Source organism: Pituophis catenifer, unplaced genomic scaffold, assembly GCF_029215685.1.
Source record: "Pituophis catenifer annectens isolate HBS135680 unplaced genomic scaffold, rPitCat1.0.hap2 SCAF_1, whole genome shotgun sequence".
In the NCBI taxonomy this organism is placed as follows: domain Eukaryota; kingdom Metazoa; phylum Chordata; class Lepidosauria; order Squamata; family Colubridae; genus Pituophis; species Pituophis catenifer.
In genome coordinates this window covers 281165968-281182762 of record NW_027256881.1, presented here as the reverse complement: position 1 = coordinate 281182762, position 16795 = coordinate 281165968, and the positions used below count along the sequence as shown (strand labels likewise).

At 37.9% G+C, this 16795-nt stretch overlaps 1 protein-coding gene across 4 annotated transcripts in view; it reads right to left on the bottom strand.

Moving 5' to 3' along the window:
- Positions 1-16795, bottom strand: part of RGS6 (regulator of G protein signaling 6) — a 251597-nt gene that overhangs the window by 72205 nt on the left and 162597 nt on the right. For all 4 annotated transcript variants that reach the window (XM_070939549.1, XM_070939559.1, XM_070939566.1 and 1 more), the window contains 3 exons: positions 9926-9976; positions 8132-8238; positions 5114-5165 (listed from right to left, as the gene is read on the bottom strand). In XM_070939549.1, coding sequence (XP_070795650.1) covers positions 5114-5165; positions 8132-8238; positions 9926-9976 — 210 coding nt within the window. The remainder of the gene's footprint in view (positions 1-5113; positions 5166-8131; positions 8239-9925; positions 9977-16795) is intronic.

Sequence of the window (16795 nt, the reverse complement as noted above, 5' to 3'; positions counted from 1 at the left end):
ACTGCACATTTCTCTAATTGAAGAGGATACCTTCGGTTTCTATCAATTTGATACATGCAGTTAACTAAGGAATGGACATTCTAGTTCCAATTACCAAAATTATGTGACTGTAAAGCGCAATATCAGATAACCGCATTGCTTAGCGACAGCAATCCCAGCAGTCCCTATTGCTGTCATTAAGTGAGAACGACTGGTCATTAAGCTCACAGCTTCCTGCTGACTTCCAACAAGCAAAATCCCAGAGATGCAGCCAGTGGTGATTCCATAAATGACCATGTGAATTGCTTTCCAGAGCAGGAAAAGGTACAGAATTAGCATACAATATGAAGTTGTGCAAAAGCTTTTCCCCCCCCCCCCATGGCTAGTGGTGGGATTCAAGTAATTTAACAACCAGTTCTTTGCCCCAATGATTTCTTCCAACAACCAGTTCAGAACTGGTCAGAAAGTTAACAACCGGTTCTCCCGAAGTGGTGCGAACTGGTTGAATCCCACCACTGCCCATGGCTATTCAGAAGTAAATATGGAACATCAATTCTTAGTGATCACATAGATCAGTGTTTCTCAATCTTGGCAACTTTAAGATGTAGGGACCATCTCCCAGAATTCCCCAGCCAACAGGGCAGGGCATAGCCATAGACAGACTTTCTCCAGGATAGAATAGAATAGAATATAATTTTTTATTGGCCAAGTGTGATTGGACACACAAGGAATTTGTCTTGGTGCATATGGTCTCAGTGTACATAAAATAAAAGATATGTTCATCAAGAATCATAAGGTACAACACTTAATGATAGTCATAGGGCACAAATAAGCAATCAGGAAACAATATCAATATAAATTGTAAGGATACAAGCAACAAAATTACAGTCATACAGTCATAATACAGGATAATTTCTCTTCAACCAGGTCTTTCAAACCTTCCAACAGTGTTAAAATATATAGCCCTCACTGCTGTAATCAGGTCCATCCACCTTGCTGCTGGTCGTCCTCTTCTCTTTTCTTAGCTAGGTTTTTGCATAATGTGTCCCATAAACAATAATTTTAAGCCTGGTTATTTATTCTATGACAAATAGAACACATCAAATGCAAAACGTGTTCAAATCTGGATCATGCATACCCCCTCCCCCCAGGAAGGTCTATCATAATTTTGAATGGTCACCACACAATTAGTTGTAAATCGAGGAATGTCTGTAAAAGAAACACTTCCCAAACCTCTCATATTATGAATACAGGTACACTTTATTTCCTTCGCCAAGGACCAGGCTGACTGAAAAAGAAATGATTTTATCATTTCTGTATGAGGGGAGAGCTGTAGAAGAGACACTAATAACGCACAAAGACAGCTAAAGATAACTGTGCTGACACATTCCCTTTATGCTTTACTACTAAGTCGTTCAGCCATTTAATACAAAACCTGTGGTTTATTAGCTCATAAACCATGGTTATTTCTTTCTCAGTGTCAGACCTCAGCCTCTGCTAAAAAAATAAATAAATCCTATCACCTATTCTACCCGTTTTCCTTCTCTCTCCTTCTGTCTCAGGGAAGCACCATTCTCATTTACTACTATGATAAAGATTGCTAGTTTGGGTCAGATAATAGTTTATTGATCAACTACATATATATGTAGGCAGTGCTGCACTATTTAAATAATTGTAATAGACCAGCAGCAAATGATTAAACTCTTTACTTAAGTTCTTTCCACGCAGTGCAGAATAAAATAAAATCAGGGGAGAAAAATTTGCCCCTTAGACCAGATATGAGCAAACTGTTGTTGGCCATGAGTGGCAATTAAGTTTTTTTAGGAGATATGCACCCCAATAAAATGATGACGATACAAAAAGGACCCCAAGGAACACAAATCAATTAATTTAATGACAACATGCAATCCTGCAGCCTAAGGTTGTCTCCACTCACTCTGTTTCATATGCCCACTTGTTTAGTGACCACATTTGGGACTGGCAACTAAATTGTTAAGTGAGGTGGTCACTAAGCAAAACTGTGACTGTCCTTAGGATCTTACTTCAGTTTTCCTTTGCTTTACAGACCTGCGAAGGTTGCAGATGTGAGGATTGATCACAAAGTTACATTTCATCACCAGTGCAACTGCAAACAAGTCACTAAACAAGGCAGACTAAACAATGATAGCATGGACAGTATGGAGAAAAGTTTCATAAGTATTGTCCTTTATTTCTCTCTCCATGCATTCATCAGAGCTCAGGACAGGACCTTATAAGCATATAACTTATATATGTGTGTGTTATATGCTTATAAGGTCCTGTCCTGAGCTCTGATGAATGCATGGAGAGAGAAATAAAGGACAATACTTATGAAACTTTTCTCCATACTGTCCATGTTATCATTCTAAGCAGAAACATTGTATAAAAAGACAATAAAACTCAGATACTTTAAATGAAATAACACACTACTAGCTGAAAATATAAGGTATGATATCAAATCTTATTTAATATATTTGTGAAGGTCTGGGTTAAATGGTGGGTCTTCTATGTGAGCTATTTTGAAATGTGTTCATGATTTTCAGAAAGGGCAGCATGTCAGAATGAAGGTGCCACTGTTGAGAAGGCCTCTTAGCAAATATTGACAACATGGTATTCTGGGTTTTTTTTTTAATTGGCACATAGAAGAAATTCCTCCGGCAATTTTTCCAGCATGATTCTAGGTAAGGCACAGAGAATTTAGCTCCCACCTCAACCCCAGAATACAATTTATAAGACTAAACACCCTGAGGCAATAATTAGCCTGGTTTAGCTAATAACCATCTGTCAGGTATTATGGCCTCCAGTTGTTTAGGGCATTATATCAAGAGTCAAATGAACAGGTTCAGTAGCTAATTGACAATCAATACTGTTGTTTCCACAATAATATAAGATGTACCTTGGCTGCAAAAGAGGTGCTTTGGACAGGATGGTAGTAAAGAAAATTTCTGAATGCAGGGAGGATTTCTTCAGAGATGGACAGACCACTTTCTTAAAATCCAAAGATACGATTCCATCAAGAAAAAAATATGTTTACTGGTCTTTGGAAATCTCCAAACCATTCCCCCTTTGCTTGCTTGAGTAAGCCAAGGGGATAGAAGTCCAGACAGCACCATCTCCCATCGGCCAACTCGCTCCCACAGAGAGGGGCTCCTCAGGGTGCCGTCGGCCAAACAATGTCGACTGGTGACACCCAGAGGGAGAGCCTTCTCTGTGGGGGCACCAGCCCTCTGGAATGAGCTGCCCCTAGATATACGTATGATCCCCGACCTGCGCACCTTTCGCCGTGCCCTGAAGACCCTCTTATTTCAACAAGCCGGGCTGGCCTAACATGAATATGAATTTTAAATGGGTGTATGTTAGTTTTAATTTGTGGGCCAAATTTTTTGTATATTCGATTTTAATGGTTTTTTTAAAATTTTGTAAATTATATGTGTTTTAATATGGCTGTACACTGCCTTGAGTCCTTCGGGAGAAGGGAGGTATACAAATCTAATAAAAGTTAAAAAAAAGTTAAAAGCATATTTTTTTTTAATTTGATTTATATACCGCCCTTCTCCGAAGACTCAGGGCGGCTTACAATGCATTAAGCAATAGCCGTCATACTTTTGTATATTTATACAAAGTCAGCTTATTGCCCCCACAAACCGGGTCCTCATTTTACCTACCTTAGAAAGGATGGAGGGCTGAGTCAACCTTGAGCCTGGTGAGATTTGAACTTGCAGTGATTTCAGGCAGCTGATGTTAATAACAGTTAATAACAGTGCTTTAGTCTGCTGCGCCACCAGGGCTCCAGCTAAACAGTCATAAATGTCTTGTTCTTTTTCTTAGGTCTCATAAATTGAAAGTCCTTTTATACAATTAGGTTGTGATGCAGTGTGTATCAGTCTTGATATAGTTCTCAAGTCTTAGCTATGTTGACAGCCTTGGGTTCCTAGGTGATGGGGAATTACTCAGATGGTACCATTGCTGAGGTGGCTATTTTTATCCTCCCCCTCCTATGGATTATATTTTCACTTATTAATAAAGCTTTTATATTGTACATTTTTTGTTTTGATTTATTATTTTATGTATTGATTCTCATTCACTGCCCACCTTTGGTGAGATGTGTGGTTATATGAATTTGATTGATAAATATTTTATGAAAAACATCATTCATATCAGTATCAAGTTGTCATTTTTTTTCCTTGAAGGACTTTGCAAATCTGCAGGTTGCTTTTCCATCCATGAAGTCTTAGGGTGAATTGAGCTAGCATTTGCATTAAGTTCCACAGGTAGGATGCTTGCCTCAAAGCAACCAGCATTTGAAATGGGGAAATGAAAACTGAGAGGGTGATTACTTACAGCCATCTAGATTTTATCCCCAATGTCTTCTCTCTGTCTCCTCTGCATCTCCAAATTATGGACATCCCTCACTTTCTACAGATATTTTAAAACTGCGAGGGGGCAGTGGAATATAACTAAAATTCCACAGGGAGCTGCGAAAATCCCTAATCCAGCCCATACATCAAAATGATGGAAAATGTTTCAATGATGAAGTCCATCTCACACCTTGGGCCACTGTTCTTTAATTCAACTCTCACCAGTCAAGGCCAACTTAAGCTCATAGTCACACTTCATGATTCTCAGTCTTCACCCATTCTTCTAGAAGCCAAATCCCTAGTCTTTACAATTCCCTAAAGGAGCAAAAACCCCTTAAGTGCAGCCCTCTCAGCCATCAGCTAGTAGGTGAATGGCAAATACTCCCAGGGCACAGCTATCAGATAGCTCAAGTCCAGCATATAACAAGGCCTTCTCTTCTTCAAGTCAAGTAGGCTGTTGTTTAAAAATGGAAGGACAGAGGGTGGATTGCAGCCTCAAAGAAAATCCTTTTATATGTTCTGCCTGCATTATTCCTGCTCACCACATGTGCAAATGCTGGCAACTATTGACTTTCACATCCTGAAACTAATATAGTAGCATTCTCCAATATGTAATTGGCATTACAACTCCTTGGATTATCAGTCAGCATAATATTCTACAATTATATTATTCTATAATTTCTTTTGGAGGAAAATGATTATTGGAGACAAGGGGTTTATACAAGTGGCATTTCAAAAGATGCACTAAAGAGTCTCACCATAGTCTGTGTTTTCTGGTTCCCAACAATTTGAAGGCCAGAAGTATGGAGCCTGAAAAACAGAAAATAAAACATTTATCATAAAGATGTAGGTATTCTCCTTCAGGTATTTAGGCAGCTTACGTTTCAATGAAATAAACAAACTCTTCTTAATTATTTTAATGCATATGTTTTGAAATAAAGAAACTCAAAATAATTGTGTATAGGTGTGATTGCCCATACACATCAGTGGTGGGTTTCAAATCTTTTTACTACCAGTTCTGTGGGTGTGGCTTGGTAGGCGTGGCATGGCTTAGTGGGCATGGCTTGGTGGGCATGGCAGGGGAAGGATACTGTAAAATCTCTATTCCCACCCCACTCCAGGATACTGTAAAATCGCCATTCCCTTCCAATCCAGGGGAAGATTACTGCAAAACCCCCATTTCCTCCCGATCAGCTGGGACTCGGGAGGCAGAGAATAGATGGGGGTGGGGCCAGTCAGAATTTTTACTACCGGTTCTCCGAACTACTCAAAATTTCTGCTACTGGTTCTCCAGAACTGGTCAGAACCTGCTGAAATCCACCTCTGATACACATGCAATACCAGAGAACAGGGGATTATACCAAAACATCCTACTTGTTAGGATCAGTATGATTGCAGCCCTATGCATATAATTCCAATTACAAATCACAACACATTTTAACAGATTTTCTACCAGCTGAAATGCAAATTAGAAAAAGGCAATTGAAAAAAAGTGCTACCATTTGAGCTTCTCTGATGAATTAAGAAGCCCATCAAGGAAAGACGTAGTAAGCCTTTGTTTGACTTTGTTTTGTATCTCCTGTTTTCCTATGTGATAGTGTTTTCACAAGCAACAACAACACTTTTAAAAAGGATTATTGCTTCATTCATTTCGTAGAGCAAGAACGGCAAATAAATTCAGTTCTTGGGGCCCCTAGGGGGGCCCATGTTACACCACTGTTTCATGAACTGCATTGGCTGCTGATTTGTTTCCAGGTGTTGGTTATCACCTTTAAAGCCCTTCATGGCATGGATTATCTGAAGATCTGCTACCATGGGTACCAATCCCATGGATGGGATTGACCTGCCCATCCATGGTAGCAGAAGGAACATGCTGCGGACCCTGTCAGTCAAGGAATTTTGGCTGCTGAGGTCCAAGAGGAGAGCCTTCTCTGCCATAACTCCTGCCCTTTGGAACACTGCACCCCCCACAAGTGATATCTGTACCCTACTGACCTTCCATAACTGGATCTGCCAGTTGGGGTGCACCATTCAATTAAGAAAAGCTTCTACCTCCCCCCATTTACTTCATGCTCCCTTCATCCCCACCTTTTAACTGTTCTTATTTTATTGTTGTTATTTATTGTTTTATCATTTTAATGTCTACTGGTTTTAATGTTTGTAAGTCACCCAGTGTCACCTCTAGATGAGATGGACAGCACATAAATCTAATCAAGTATAAAATAAAATAAAATAAAATAAAATAAATAATAAAATCAAATAAATAAAATCACCATGGTTTCTCTGAAAAAGATCCTAGAATTTAATTTAATTTATTTATTTATTTATTGGTTCGATTTATATGCCGCCCTTTTCCGGAGACTCAGGGCGGCTTACACTGCGTTAAGCAATAGCCTTCATACTTTTGTATATACCTGCTTAGTAGGGCTTTCGGCCCCCTCCTAAGCGGTGTTCTTTTTTATACAAAGTCAGCTTATTGCCCCCACAAACCGGGTCCTCATCCTTCAAAAGGATGGAAGGCTGAGTCAACCTTGAGCCTGGTGAGATTTGAACTTGCAATAATTGCAGGCAGCTGGTGTTATCTTAACAGTGCTTTAGTCTGCTGCGCCACCAAGGCACAGTCTTTCCCAGTCTTTCCTTTCCTTTATACTAATAAAGAGAAGTATTAATGAAAATAATCATTTCATTAATAATCATCAAAATGACCTTTTCATCCATTGTACCTGCTATGTGAATACCTGATCTAGAGAAAATGTATATAAGATCATAATATTGCTTTCCAAGTACAGTATTTTTTATTTTTTTTAAAAAAGCTGCCATGATTCTTCTGAAAAAAAAATAGTCTGGATATATTAGAATGCTAGAATATTAATATTCCTTGGTACTGTATCACCCGTACTACTTCCATATTTAGCCATGTTAGGAAGAAAGGCAAAGATATGCAGTTTTAAATGAAAAAAAAATATCTAGGTTAAGAAGAGAACAAGACAACCAGAAATTTCAATGAATATTAGATGGCAGCCAAGAGTTGGGGAATATATTCTGTGTCTCTTGCTGTTATCTAGTGGTTGACATCCCTAGAAAAGTAGATGGTTACCTTCTGTTACTAAAGATAAAAAGCATACATTTGCCAAAATTCAAAGATGCAACTATTTTGACAGGCAATCTTGTCAAGAGATCATGTCCATTTTGTTATGAAGAATTGGAAGTGACTGATTAACTTAATAACAACATTGATACTGATCAAAAACAAAACTGACAAGCACTCTCTTGCCACAGTTTGGAATTGTCAGATGTTAGATGAACAGTGTAGGAAAAGGAATGAAGCCTGGCTTAGAATATAAGAAGAAAAATAGCAATTATCAGTGAATAAATAAAATAAAATAATTTAAATAAATTAATAAAACATACTTCTCTTTGAGAAAGTCTGAGGTTCAATTCTCAGCATCTCCGACTTTTTTAAAAAAACATATCTTAGGATAAAAGAATACATTAACAGGACTATCATGATAATATCCCAAATGTTAACAACATATACAAAGCTCTTACTACCTGGAGCAAGTTAGATCAGTTACATTAAAAGGCAAACAGTTCTGTGGTGATGTTGAAGAATTCTGTGGAAGAATTCAGCCAAGAGTCAGGATAAGGTAGGTACACAATAGTGTACTTTACACTATTTGTTTTGTTCTTTCACAAAAGAGGAAATTGGAGGACTTCAGCAAGGAAAGACATACCTCTCCAATCTGTAATTCAAGTAGAGAAAACAGATTTCTTACCTGAAACCGATAAAAAGTTCCATCATCCTTTAAAGTCAATACGTGATCAGAGATTGGAAAAATATATCCTTGTGCTGCAACAAGACTTCCCAGATGGATTGATTCAGCTGTAAAACAAACAAACAAACACACACACACACACACACACACACACACACACACAAGCTCTGTCAGACAATTATGCTTTTCAGTAGTCAACTTGCAAAATTTGGGTGGCAGGAATTTTCTGACCAGATGATGATATCAGTGGTAAACTCAACAAAATGAAGTGCAATCTCTTTATGCAGTTTTGAGCCCAGTGTTGGGGGTGGATTAACAGTTAATCATCACAAGTACAATATATTAATTATTTACTTACTTAAATAACATACGGGCCATATGTAACAGGCTGTCAAACAAAAAAGGAATCTGGATGGTACATTTCTAATAGAAAGACCTTTATACCAGAAATAAGAAAGTGGAGCAATGATACAGTTAAAAAGGACCCATTCGGCTATCTTTGCAAAGGCAAATAACAATTTCTGTCCAATGGATGTTATAATGTTCACATGGCTGGATGCACAAGAGACTACTTAGGAAACCAAATGACTCCATTTGTTGCAGGTGAATGAAACGGAGCAAAATCTGGCCCATCTGGAAACTTAATAGAATCCAGGCACTCAGGCCCTTAATTCTGCAATCCAACTAAGATCTCACCTGCACGTTTATCATTCTGGATTACAAGGTGAGTGACTTCTCTTCTCATGGCAGTGGTATAAATGCATATATTCAGAACGTATGGTGGTATGCAATAAAATATATTAAAAGATAAAAACAGTATATAAACCAGGGGTGAAATGTAAAATTTGTTACTGCCGGTTCTGTGGGCGTGGCTTGGTATGTGTGGGGGGTAATGTGACTAGGGTGGGCGTGACCAACTTTTTTTTTTTAACTTTTCAAAGCATTTTTTCTAATACTTTGAAAAGCCTCTGCCGATCAGGCAACTCAGCTGGGATAGTCAGAGAGGCGTTTTAAAAAATACCTCTCTGCCGATCAGGCAACTCAGCTGGGATCGTCAGAGACTTTTCAAAGCATTTTTTTTACTACCTCTTCGGCCAAGAGGTTGCAGAAAAAAATGCTTTGAAAAGCCTCTGACAATCCCAGCTGAGCCGCGCGATCAGCGGAGGGTTTTCTTTTACTTTTAAAAGCATTTTTTCATTGGAAGAGGTGGAAAAAATGCTTTTAAAAGTTTTTAAAAAAGCCACTGACGATCGTGCAGCTCAGCTGGGCATGGGGGGGAGGGGCGCAGGGATTTTTGCTGCCGATTCTCCGAACCACCCACCACCATCGCTACCGGATCGGGCAATCCAGTCCGAACCGAAACCCTGATATAAACAATAAAAATTTAAAAAGATTCAAGGATGATTAAAACACTATTAGAATTGCCTCCAGATGAGATGGGCAACATATAAGTTGAATGAATGGATAAATATTAATATTTTAATAATTTTAATAAAGATTAAAAGGTGAAGGGAGGGCTTTCAGGGTGCTAACCAGCATACCTTCCCTGCCTGACTGAGTGGAATAGGCTACCATAATTACCTGCTCAAAGCAAAAAAAAACATAACACTTTTAATAAAACAATGATAGTGATGTAGTCTGAATTTTGGTCTATATTGAGAAAAGTTTTTTCTATACGTTTTATATGTAGTTTATTTCCTGCTTTATTGTATTTGCAAATAAAGTCTAAATTTTTATATCTACATCATTTAATAATGCTTCTAATGCTTCCTTAGAATGTAATGAATATATTACCTAGATCTTCAATACTGAGATTCTTCATAAGCCACTGTACTATGTCAGCTCCTGAAGAGAAAGACAAACAGACAGAGAGTGAGAGAGAGAGTTAAAAAGCATAACATAAACCATACGTAAGTGATAAATAATTTTCAGGAAAAAACTCATTCTTCTAGGTGAGCTGTTACTGTCATATCTTCTGCAGTCAATATCCATAAAAAGCCTTCTGCTAGGTCCATCTCAGTTTCATCATTGAAATTAAACGATTCTTAAATAATATCCCTGTTTCAATTCAAGTGAATATATGTAGCCATGTCCAACAAGGGATTCATCAAAGCCATTTGACTCAGAGGAAGGGTTCATATAACACAGTAGAGTAATTATACTACTCGATTTGTGGAGCTTGTTTTAACATATTATGTGACTCTGGCCGCTGAATTTATTTGGGCTTAGCATTATTATTGTTTTAATGGCAATGGTTGTTAGATCCCATCTTTATTTAGTAAAACTTGAGGGAGAATATATCTTGCTTTCTACTTTCTGTTTTCCCTGTGGGGTGAATTGGGCTGAGTGACTGGCCCAAAGTCACCCATCCAACTTTCATGTATAAAGGACTAGAACTCAATACTCTCTCAGTTTATAATCTAGTACCTTAATCTCTACACCAAACTGAGTCTCAGTCATATACACACACATGCACTTATATCTCAGTCATACAATACATCTCCACATTCTTGTAAACATTAATGATATATTTCCACATGTTCTGTCAAGAGAGTCACTTAAGTGAGATGGGTGAATGTGGTGAATGAATGAATGAATGAATGAATGAATGAATGAATGAATGAATGAAGTAAGTTGTGTTTGTTAATTTGTTTTTTCTGCTTAGCATGTTATAGGAACTCAGATGGAATCTGATCTTTAAACACAAAATCCATGTATCATTGCTTAGGGAAGACAAAAACAAAACTTAATATTATTCCAACAATGAAGCTCCCACACTAGTTCACAGAGTACCTAATTATAACGTCCTGATGCAAGATTTGGAAACAGTTCACAGCAAGAATTTAAAAAAAAACATTAAATAGATGTATCAAGAATTATTTCTTGAGAGTTTGCAAAAGGGAAAATTCATGGTCACCGGGCAACATCCTACTGAGGAGAAGAGTGTCTGGAGACAATAGGAAAACAGCTGCCATATACATGCCATTCCAGTGAACTTGCACAGCTATAATGGTGGGTGAGTCCAGTCTAATTCAACAAGGTTGTTTTTCTGATCTTCTTAAATAATATTTCCAAGTTTGGGGGCGCTTCTATTCTTCCTCTGCCTGAGTTGCAGTCAGTGGGCCCTTCCATTCATTATGCTAAGTGGTGACTTGGTTCCCTGCTCCAAAGGCTTGCCGTGGTGATATCTCTGTGTTTCTTATTTATTTATTAAACCTCATGCTACCCATCTTATAGAGGTGAACTCTTCCCATCCGTTATGTTTTTCCATATTATTTCTTAGCAGTCAGGAGTTTTCTGAGTAAAGTGGAAGGAACATATTTTGCAATTTTTTCCCATCTATCACTAGCAGCAACCAAACGATAGAGGTTGTTAAGCATGAAAAAGAAGTGCCTTCTTTCTTTTCCCAAAGAAGTTGACAAATTAAAGATGTACAAAGTTTTGATAGAAATAACCTCCAAAATATACGTATATACAAATATCATTTCTTCATGCACCTTAAAAGCCTAAAGGGATGTTTAAGAAAAGAACATAGAAAATGTTTCCAGTAGCATCCCAGTTTTCTCAAGACTGAAGGATTATCTTTTGCTGACTTTGCCAGACCATTAATTATCACCTGTCAAAAATAATTACTCACCCTTAGGATAATGACAAGCTTTCCCTCCTGTTAATTACTGTCCTTGCTAACAGTCTGATCAGCATTCATCAAGATGACAGACAGACATATCCTCTCATTCCCTGCTTGTCTTTCTTACCTCAGACAGTCAGTAATCCAACCAAGAATTTTACAAAGAAAGACTTTCAACGTTTTTTTTAAAAAAGAAAGTCCTTCAGAGAATCTGCTTCTAACTGTATTTTATAAAGAGAAATAGGTTATACACCCACACGCTTATCTATTCATGATTATTCCTTCCAGAAATAGCAATAGCACTTAGACTTATATACCGCCTCATAGTGCTTTAGAGCCCTCTCTAAGCAGTTTAAAGAGTCAGTCTATTGTCCCCAAAAATCTGAGTCCTCATTTTACTGACCTCAGAAGGATGGAAAGTTGAGTCAATCTTGAGCTGGTCAGGATTGAACTACAGTCTGTTGGCAGAATTAGCTTGCAATACTGCATTCTAACTACTGAACTACCACGGTTCAGAATCAGTGTTAACTCTTTCCTCCTAAACATGATCTTCAATATATTAATTTAGATGTAGCTCTTTACCGTGCTGGAAGAGACAACAATGCAGTAGATTTTATTTTACACATTTCCCAATAAAGGTCAGGAAAATGAACTATACAATTACATTAAACTTCAGGAATAATGAGATAAGACACAGAGAAATAAATAAGGGATAAACACAATGGAAATAAGTAAACATTTGGTTTCAAAATAGAGCCTTTTTAACATTCTGTTCCCATGTTTATTGGCTACCCATCCTGGATTTTTTCTTTCAATGTCCTGCATCAAATTACTGTCTTTTCCTCCCCTCCCCTATTTTTCAATCTTTTGGAAGAATCAGAGATCTGATGCACAGGGAGGTTATATTTTAATTGATTAGTCTTATTGCCTTGAGTAAAATCATCCAATGACGTCAAATACTGAACCATACTAGATGGAGCTCCCTTTATAGGCCTCCTTCTCATTGCTTTCTTAACCAGTTTGCTGATAAACTAGAAAAGGGTATGAAAAGAAGTGCAGAAGAGCAAAAACATCAATAATATATGCTGTAAAGTACAGAATATCAGCTGTACTTCAAATTGGACTATCTGTACATAAGAAAGAGGTATCTAGTGGCTTAGATGTTATGATACCCTGCTCTCCATCCCACATCTGTAGAACTAAGGAGTTTTCCCACCCTTTGCTGTACTGTACAGGTACTTCTCAACTTGCGACCACAATTGGCAGTTTATGTTAATGGCAGTTGTTGAGTGAGTTTTGCTCCATTTTTGCCAAAGTTGTTAAGTGGATCATTGCAGCTCTTAAGTGAATTATGCAGACCTGGCTTCCCCCATTGACTTCGCTTGTTGGAAGCAAAGGTTACAAATGGTGATCACATGATCATGGGACAATACAACTGTCATAAATACATGCCAGTTGCCAAGGGCCCGAATTTTGATCACATGACCTTGGGGATTCTTCAACCGTCATGTGAGAAACTTTTTACAGTACCTTGTAATTTTTAGCAGTCAGCAAATGAATGGTTGTAAGTTAAGGACTCCCTGTATACTGAACAGCTGAATGAGGATGCTGTGTGGTGGAGGGTGAAAACAGAACACCAGTTAGGAAAGTGAATGGAAAAATGTAGAATATTCTATTCATGGGAACAACATTGCTATAAAGTGGATTCCAAATTATCATATACACAAATGTCTTTGTTTTGCATTTAATCTGACTAAAGACATGTGCTTTCTTTTTTTATAATAGTAGTATTCAAGGAAAGAGAGGTAGCATCAGAGGTGGGTTTCAGCAGGTTCTGACCAGTTCTGGAGAACCAGTAGCGGAAATTTTGAGTAGTTTGGAGAACCAGTAAATACCACCTCTGACTGGCCCTGCCCCCAGCTATTCTCTGTCTCCCGAGTCCCAGCTGATCGGGAGAGAATGGAGATTTTACAGTATCCTTCCCCTGGAGTGGGGTGGGAATGGAGTGGGGTGGGAATGAAGCCACGCCCACCAAGCCATGCCACGCCCACCAAGCCACACCCACAGAACTGGTAGTAAAAAAATTTGAATCCCACCACTGGGTAGCATGCATTTTCAATATAACACAAACACAAATGTAAGACTTCATTTTATCTTGAAAATGATTCCATCACAGTAGAATGATTCATCCACGCAATTCCTATATTGTTTGTATAGTATGCTACTCTATATACTGTAAATTGACCTAAGCAATTCTTATGCTGTATTGTACAATACAGTATTGTACGGATACTATGGGTTACTACATAAGGAAACAGCAATAAAGACCTTTCCCTCCCCCCTTTTCATTGAATCAGTTTGTCAACTGTTCATTCCAGTAGGACAAAGTTAAGTTACACTATTATATGTCATTGACAAAACTATGAATCTCATCATAAATGGTACCGCTGCCCATTCATCCAGCAAAATACTGTAGAGGCAGGACAATTGCTCTTCATTTCCAACTATTTCCTCTTATATATTGGATCACAAACCCATGTAACTGATACCAATCATTTTCAGAAGTTGTCATAGTGACAAATAGCAAGGCAGTCAAGGAAACAGGCAATAAAATTTTGTGTTCAAATCTGAGAAACCGAATGAATTATAGATTGAAACCTTCAGGTAGTAGAAATGAACATGCTAGAAGCAGGGACAATTTTCTCTGACTGCCTCAGAAGTCTGCAGCAGTTTCTTCCATGGTGTTCCCAAAGGTTGAGGCATACTTTAGAATAAAATTGAGCCAGGGGCTCAAAGCCATTGACTTTGCTTATCAGAAGATCGCAAAAACTGATCACATGACCCTGGGACTCTGCAACTGTCCTAAATATGAGTCAGTTGCCAAGCGGCTGAATTTTGATCATGTGACTACAGGGATGCTGCAATGGTTGTACGTGTGAAAACAGTCATAAGTCACTTTTTTCTGTGCAGTTGTAAGTTTAAATTGTCAGTAAATGAACTGTTGTAAGTCGAGGACTATCTGCATCTCTATGCATAACTATGACAACAATGGTGATGTCATTAAAGGAACTAATGTAAGATCTCAATGCTAATTCATTTTAAAGAAACTATGGTGGTGTAAGAACCCTGGTTAGAAACACTTTTGTCCAGAGAATTTCATTACGGCAGCCAAAAAAAGCTCAATCTTTACAAAAGCAATTTTAATTAAGCTTTCAAAATTCTGTAGCACTTAGCGTAGATGTTTAACTTACGTTTTATTTGAGGAAGTCTAATAAAACTGTTTACAGACACAGTTTTAAAATAACAAAAGCCAAAAAAATAATACTATATTATTCAGTGTACTGTTTGTCCAGATGGCTAAACAGTTGTCATGTAAAAATAGATGAGAAATTAAATTTATTTTAAAATGCTTGTGGCAATTTCTAAGACATGCAAAGAAACTAATGTGCCTCTCATCTAGTTCCTCACAAAAATCCTTTTTCATTTATGCAACCATCAGCAAGTGGCCATTAGATGGCACTCCATCCATGCAACCCATTCTTTCGTTCAGAATATAAACAGCTGCATTTATTCTTACATATGTAAGAGAACTAGTCCAGGTAGCACCAGGAGTCAGCACCAAGTCAGAGGCATATGGATATAGCTATACATAAAGATATATGTATTATATATCAGATTAGAAATGCACAGAAGAAACATTGGGAAAAAGATAAGTTGTGTCTTTTTTAGGACATCATTAACTCCCACTGTTTTAAAATGATGAATGTTTTGCTTAAATAAACACCTCGTGTTCATTTAAAAGAAAAACATACTTTCCCCTGAATTAAAATATTGTTGAGAGAGCAGGTAAATTATCATTATCAGTCTCTCCCCTAAACTGGCTGCCTACCATTTATTTGCCAATTATTTATTTTCTTATTTAAATATATCTACCTTGCCTGATGCCAACAAATTTCAGGTAGAATGCAATTAATGCAAACAAATTAAACATGAAACCATAAATCTTATGACAATTCAGTTGCAAACATTATCAAATATAGAAATACCGCTAGTAAATGAAGAAACGTGAAACAAACCATAATCAATAAATTTGCAAATTTGAGTTAATACGTCTTCGTTTATTGCCCTTCAAAATATCAGCAGTAGCACAGGCCTACTTGTAGAGGCAGACATGGTATTCAGCAGGTACTGACCAGTTCTGGAGAACTGGTAGCGGAAATTTTGAGTAGTTCAGAGAACCGATAAATACCACCTCTGACTGGCCCTGGCCCCATCTATTCTCTGCCTCCCGAGTCCCAGCTGATCAGGAGGAAATGGGGATTTTGCAGTAACATTCCCCTGGAGTGGGGAGGGAATGGAGATTTTACAGTATCCTTCCCCTGCCACACCCACCAAGCCATGCCCGCCAAGCCACGCCACGCCCACCTAGCCATGCCATGCCCACCAAGCCACGCCCACAGAACCAGTAGTAAAAAAAATTGAATCCCACCACTGTGAGAGGTATTTCATGCTGAGATTCCATAGCTAAGAAGGTTCTGTCTCATATAATGGACAATTGTCATCTGGAGAAGTGTATAATTGGAAAAGAACTGCCTCAAATATCAAGGTCTCAAGCTCATCATCAATGCCTTAAACCTACCCTGGGAATCATTGATGTTTCTCCAAAGTCAGTATTGTTTAGATTCTGTTCCAAGAACAAGCTAGTTTTCTGCAGTAACTGCAGCTTGCAAGTTGTCTTTAAAACTTAAATTAAATGTATCATCCCCAAATCAGCAATATTCTGATTTCTTTTAGTAGAGTTTGATAATACGTTTTATGGTATGCTGTCCAGAGTAACTTTTTATGAGATGAGCAGCCATATAAATTTAATAGAGAAACAGACAATCAGACAGACAAGCCTATCCCACATTAGGAAAGGAATAAGAATCTATCCTATCTTCTTACCTAAACTAGGTTCCCCTTTTCCTGACTTCAAAGCAAAATCTGTCCTGATCTCTTCTTCCATCTCTCTCAATATGCTTGGAACCATGGGTCAC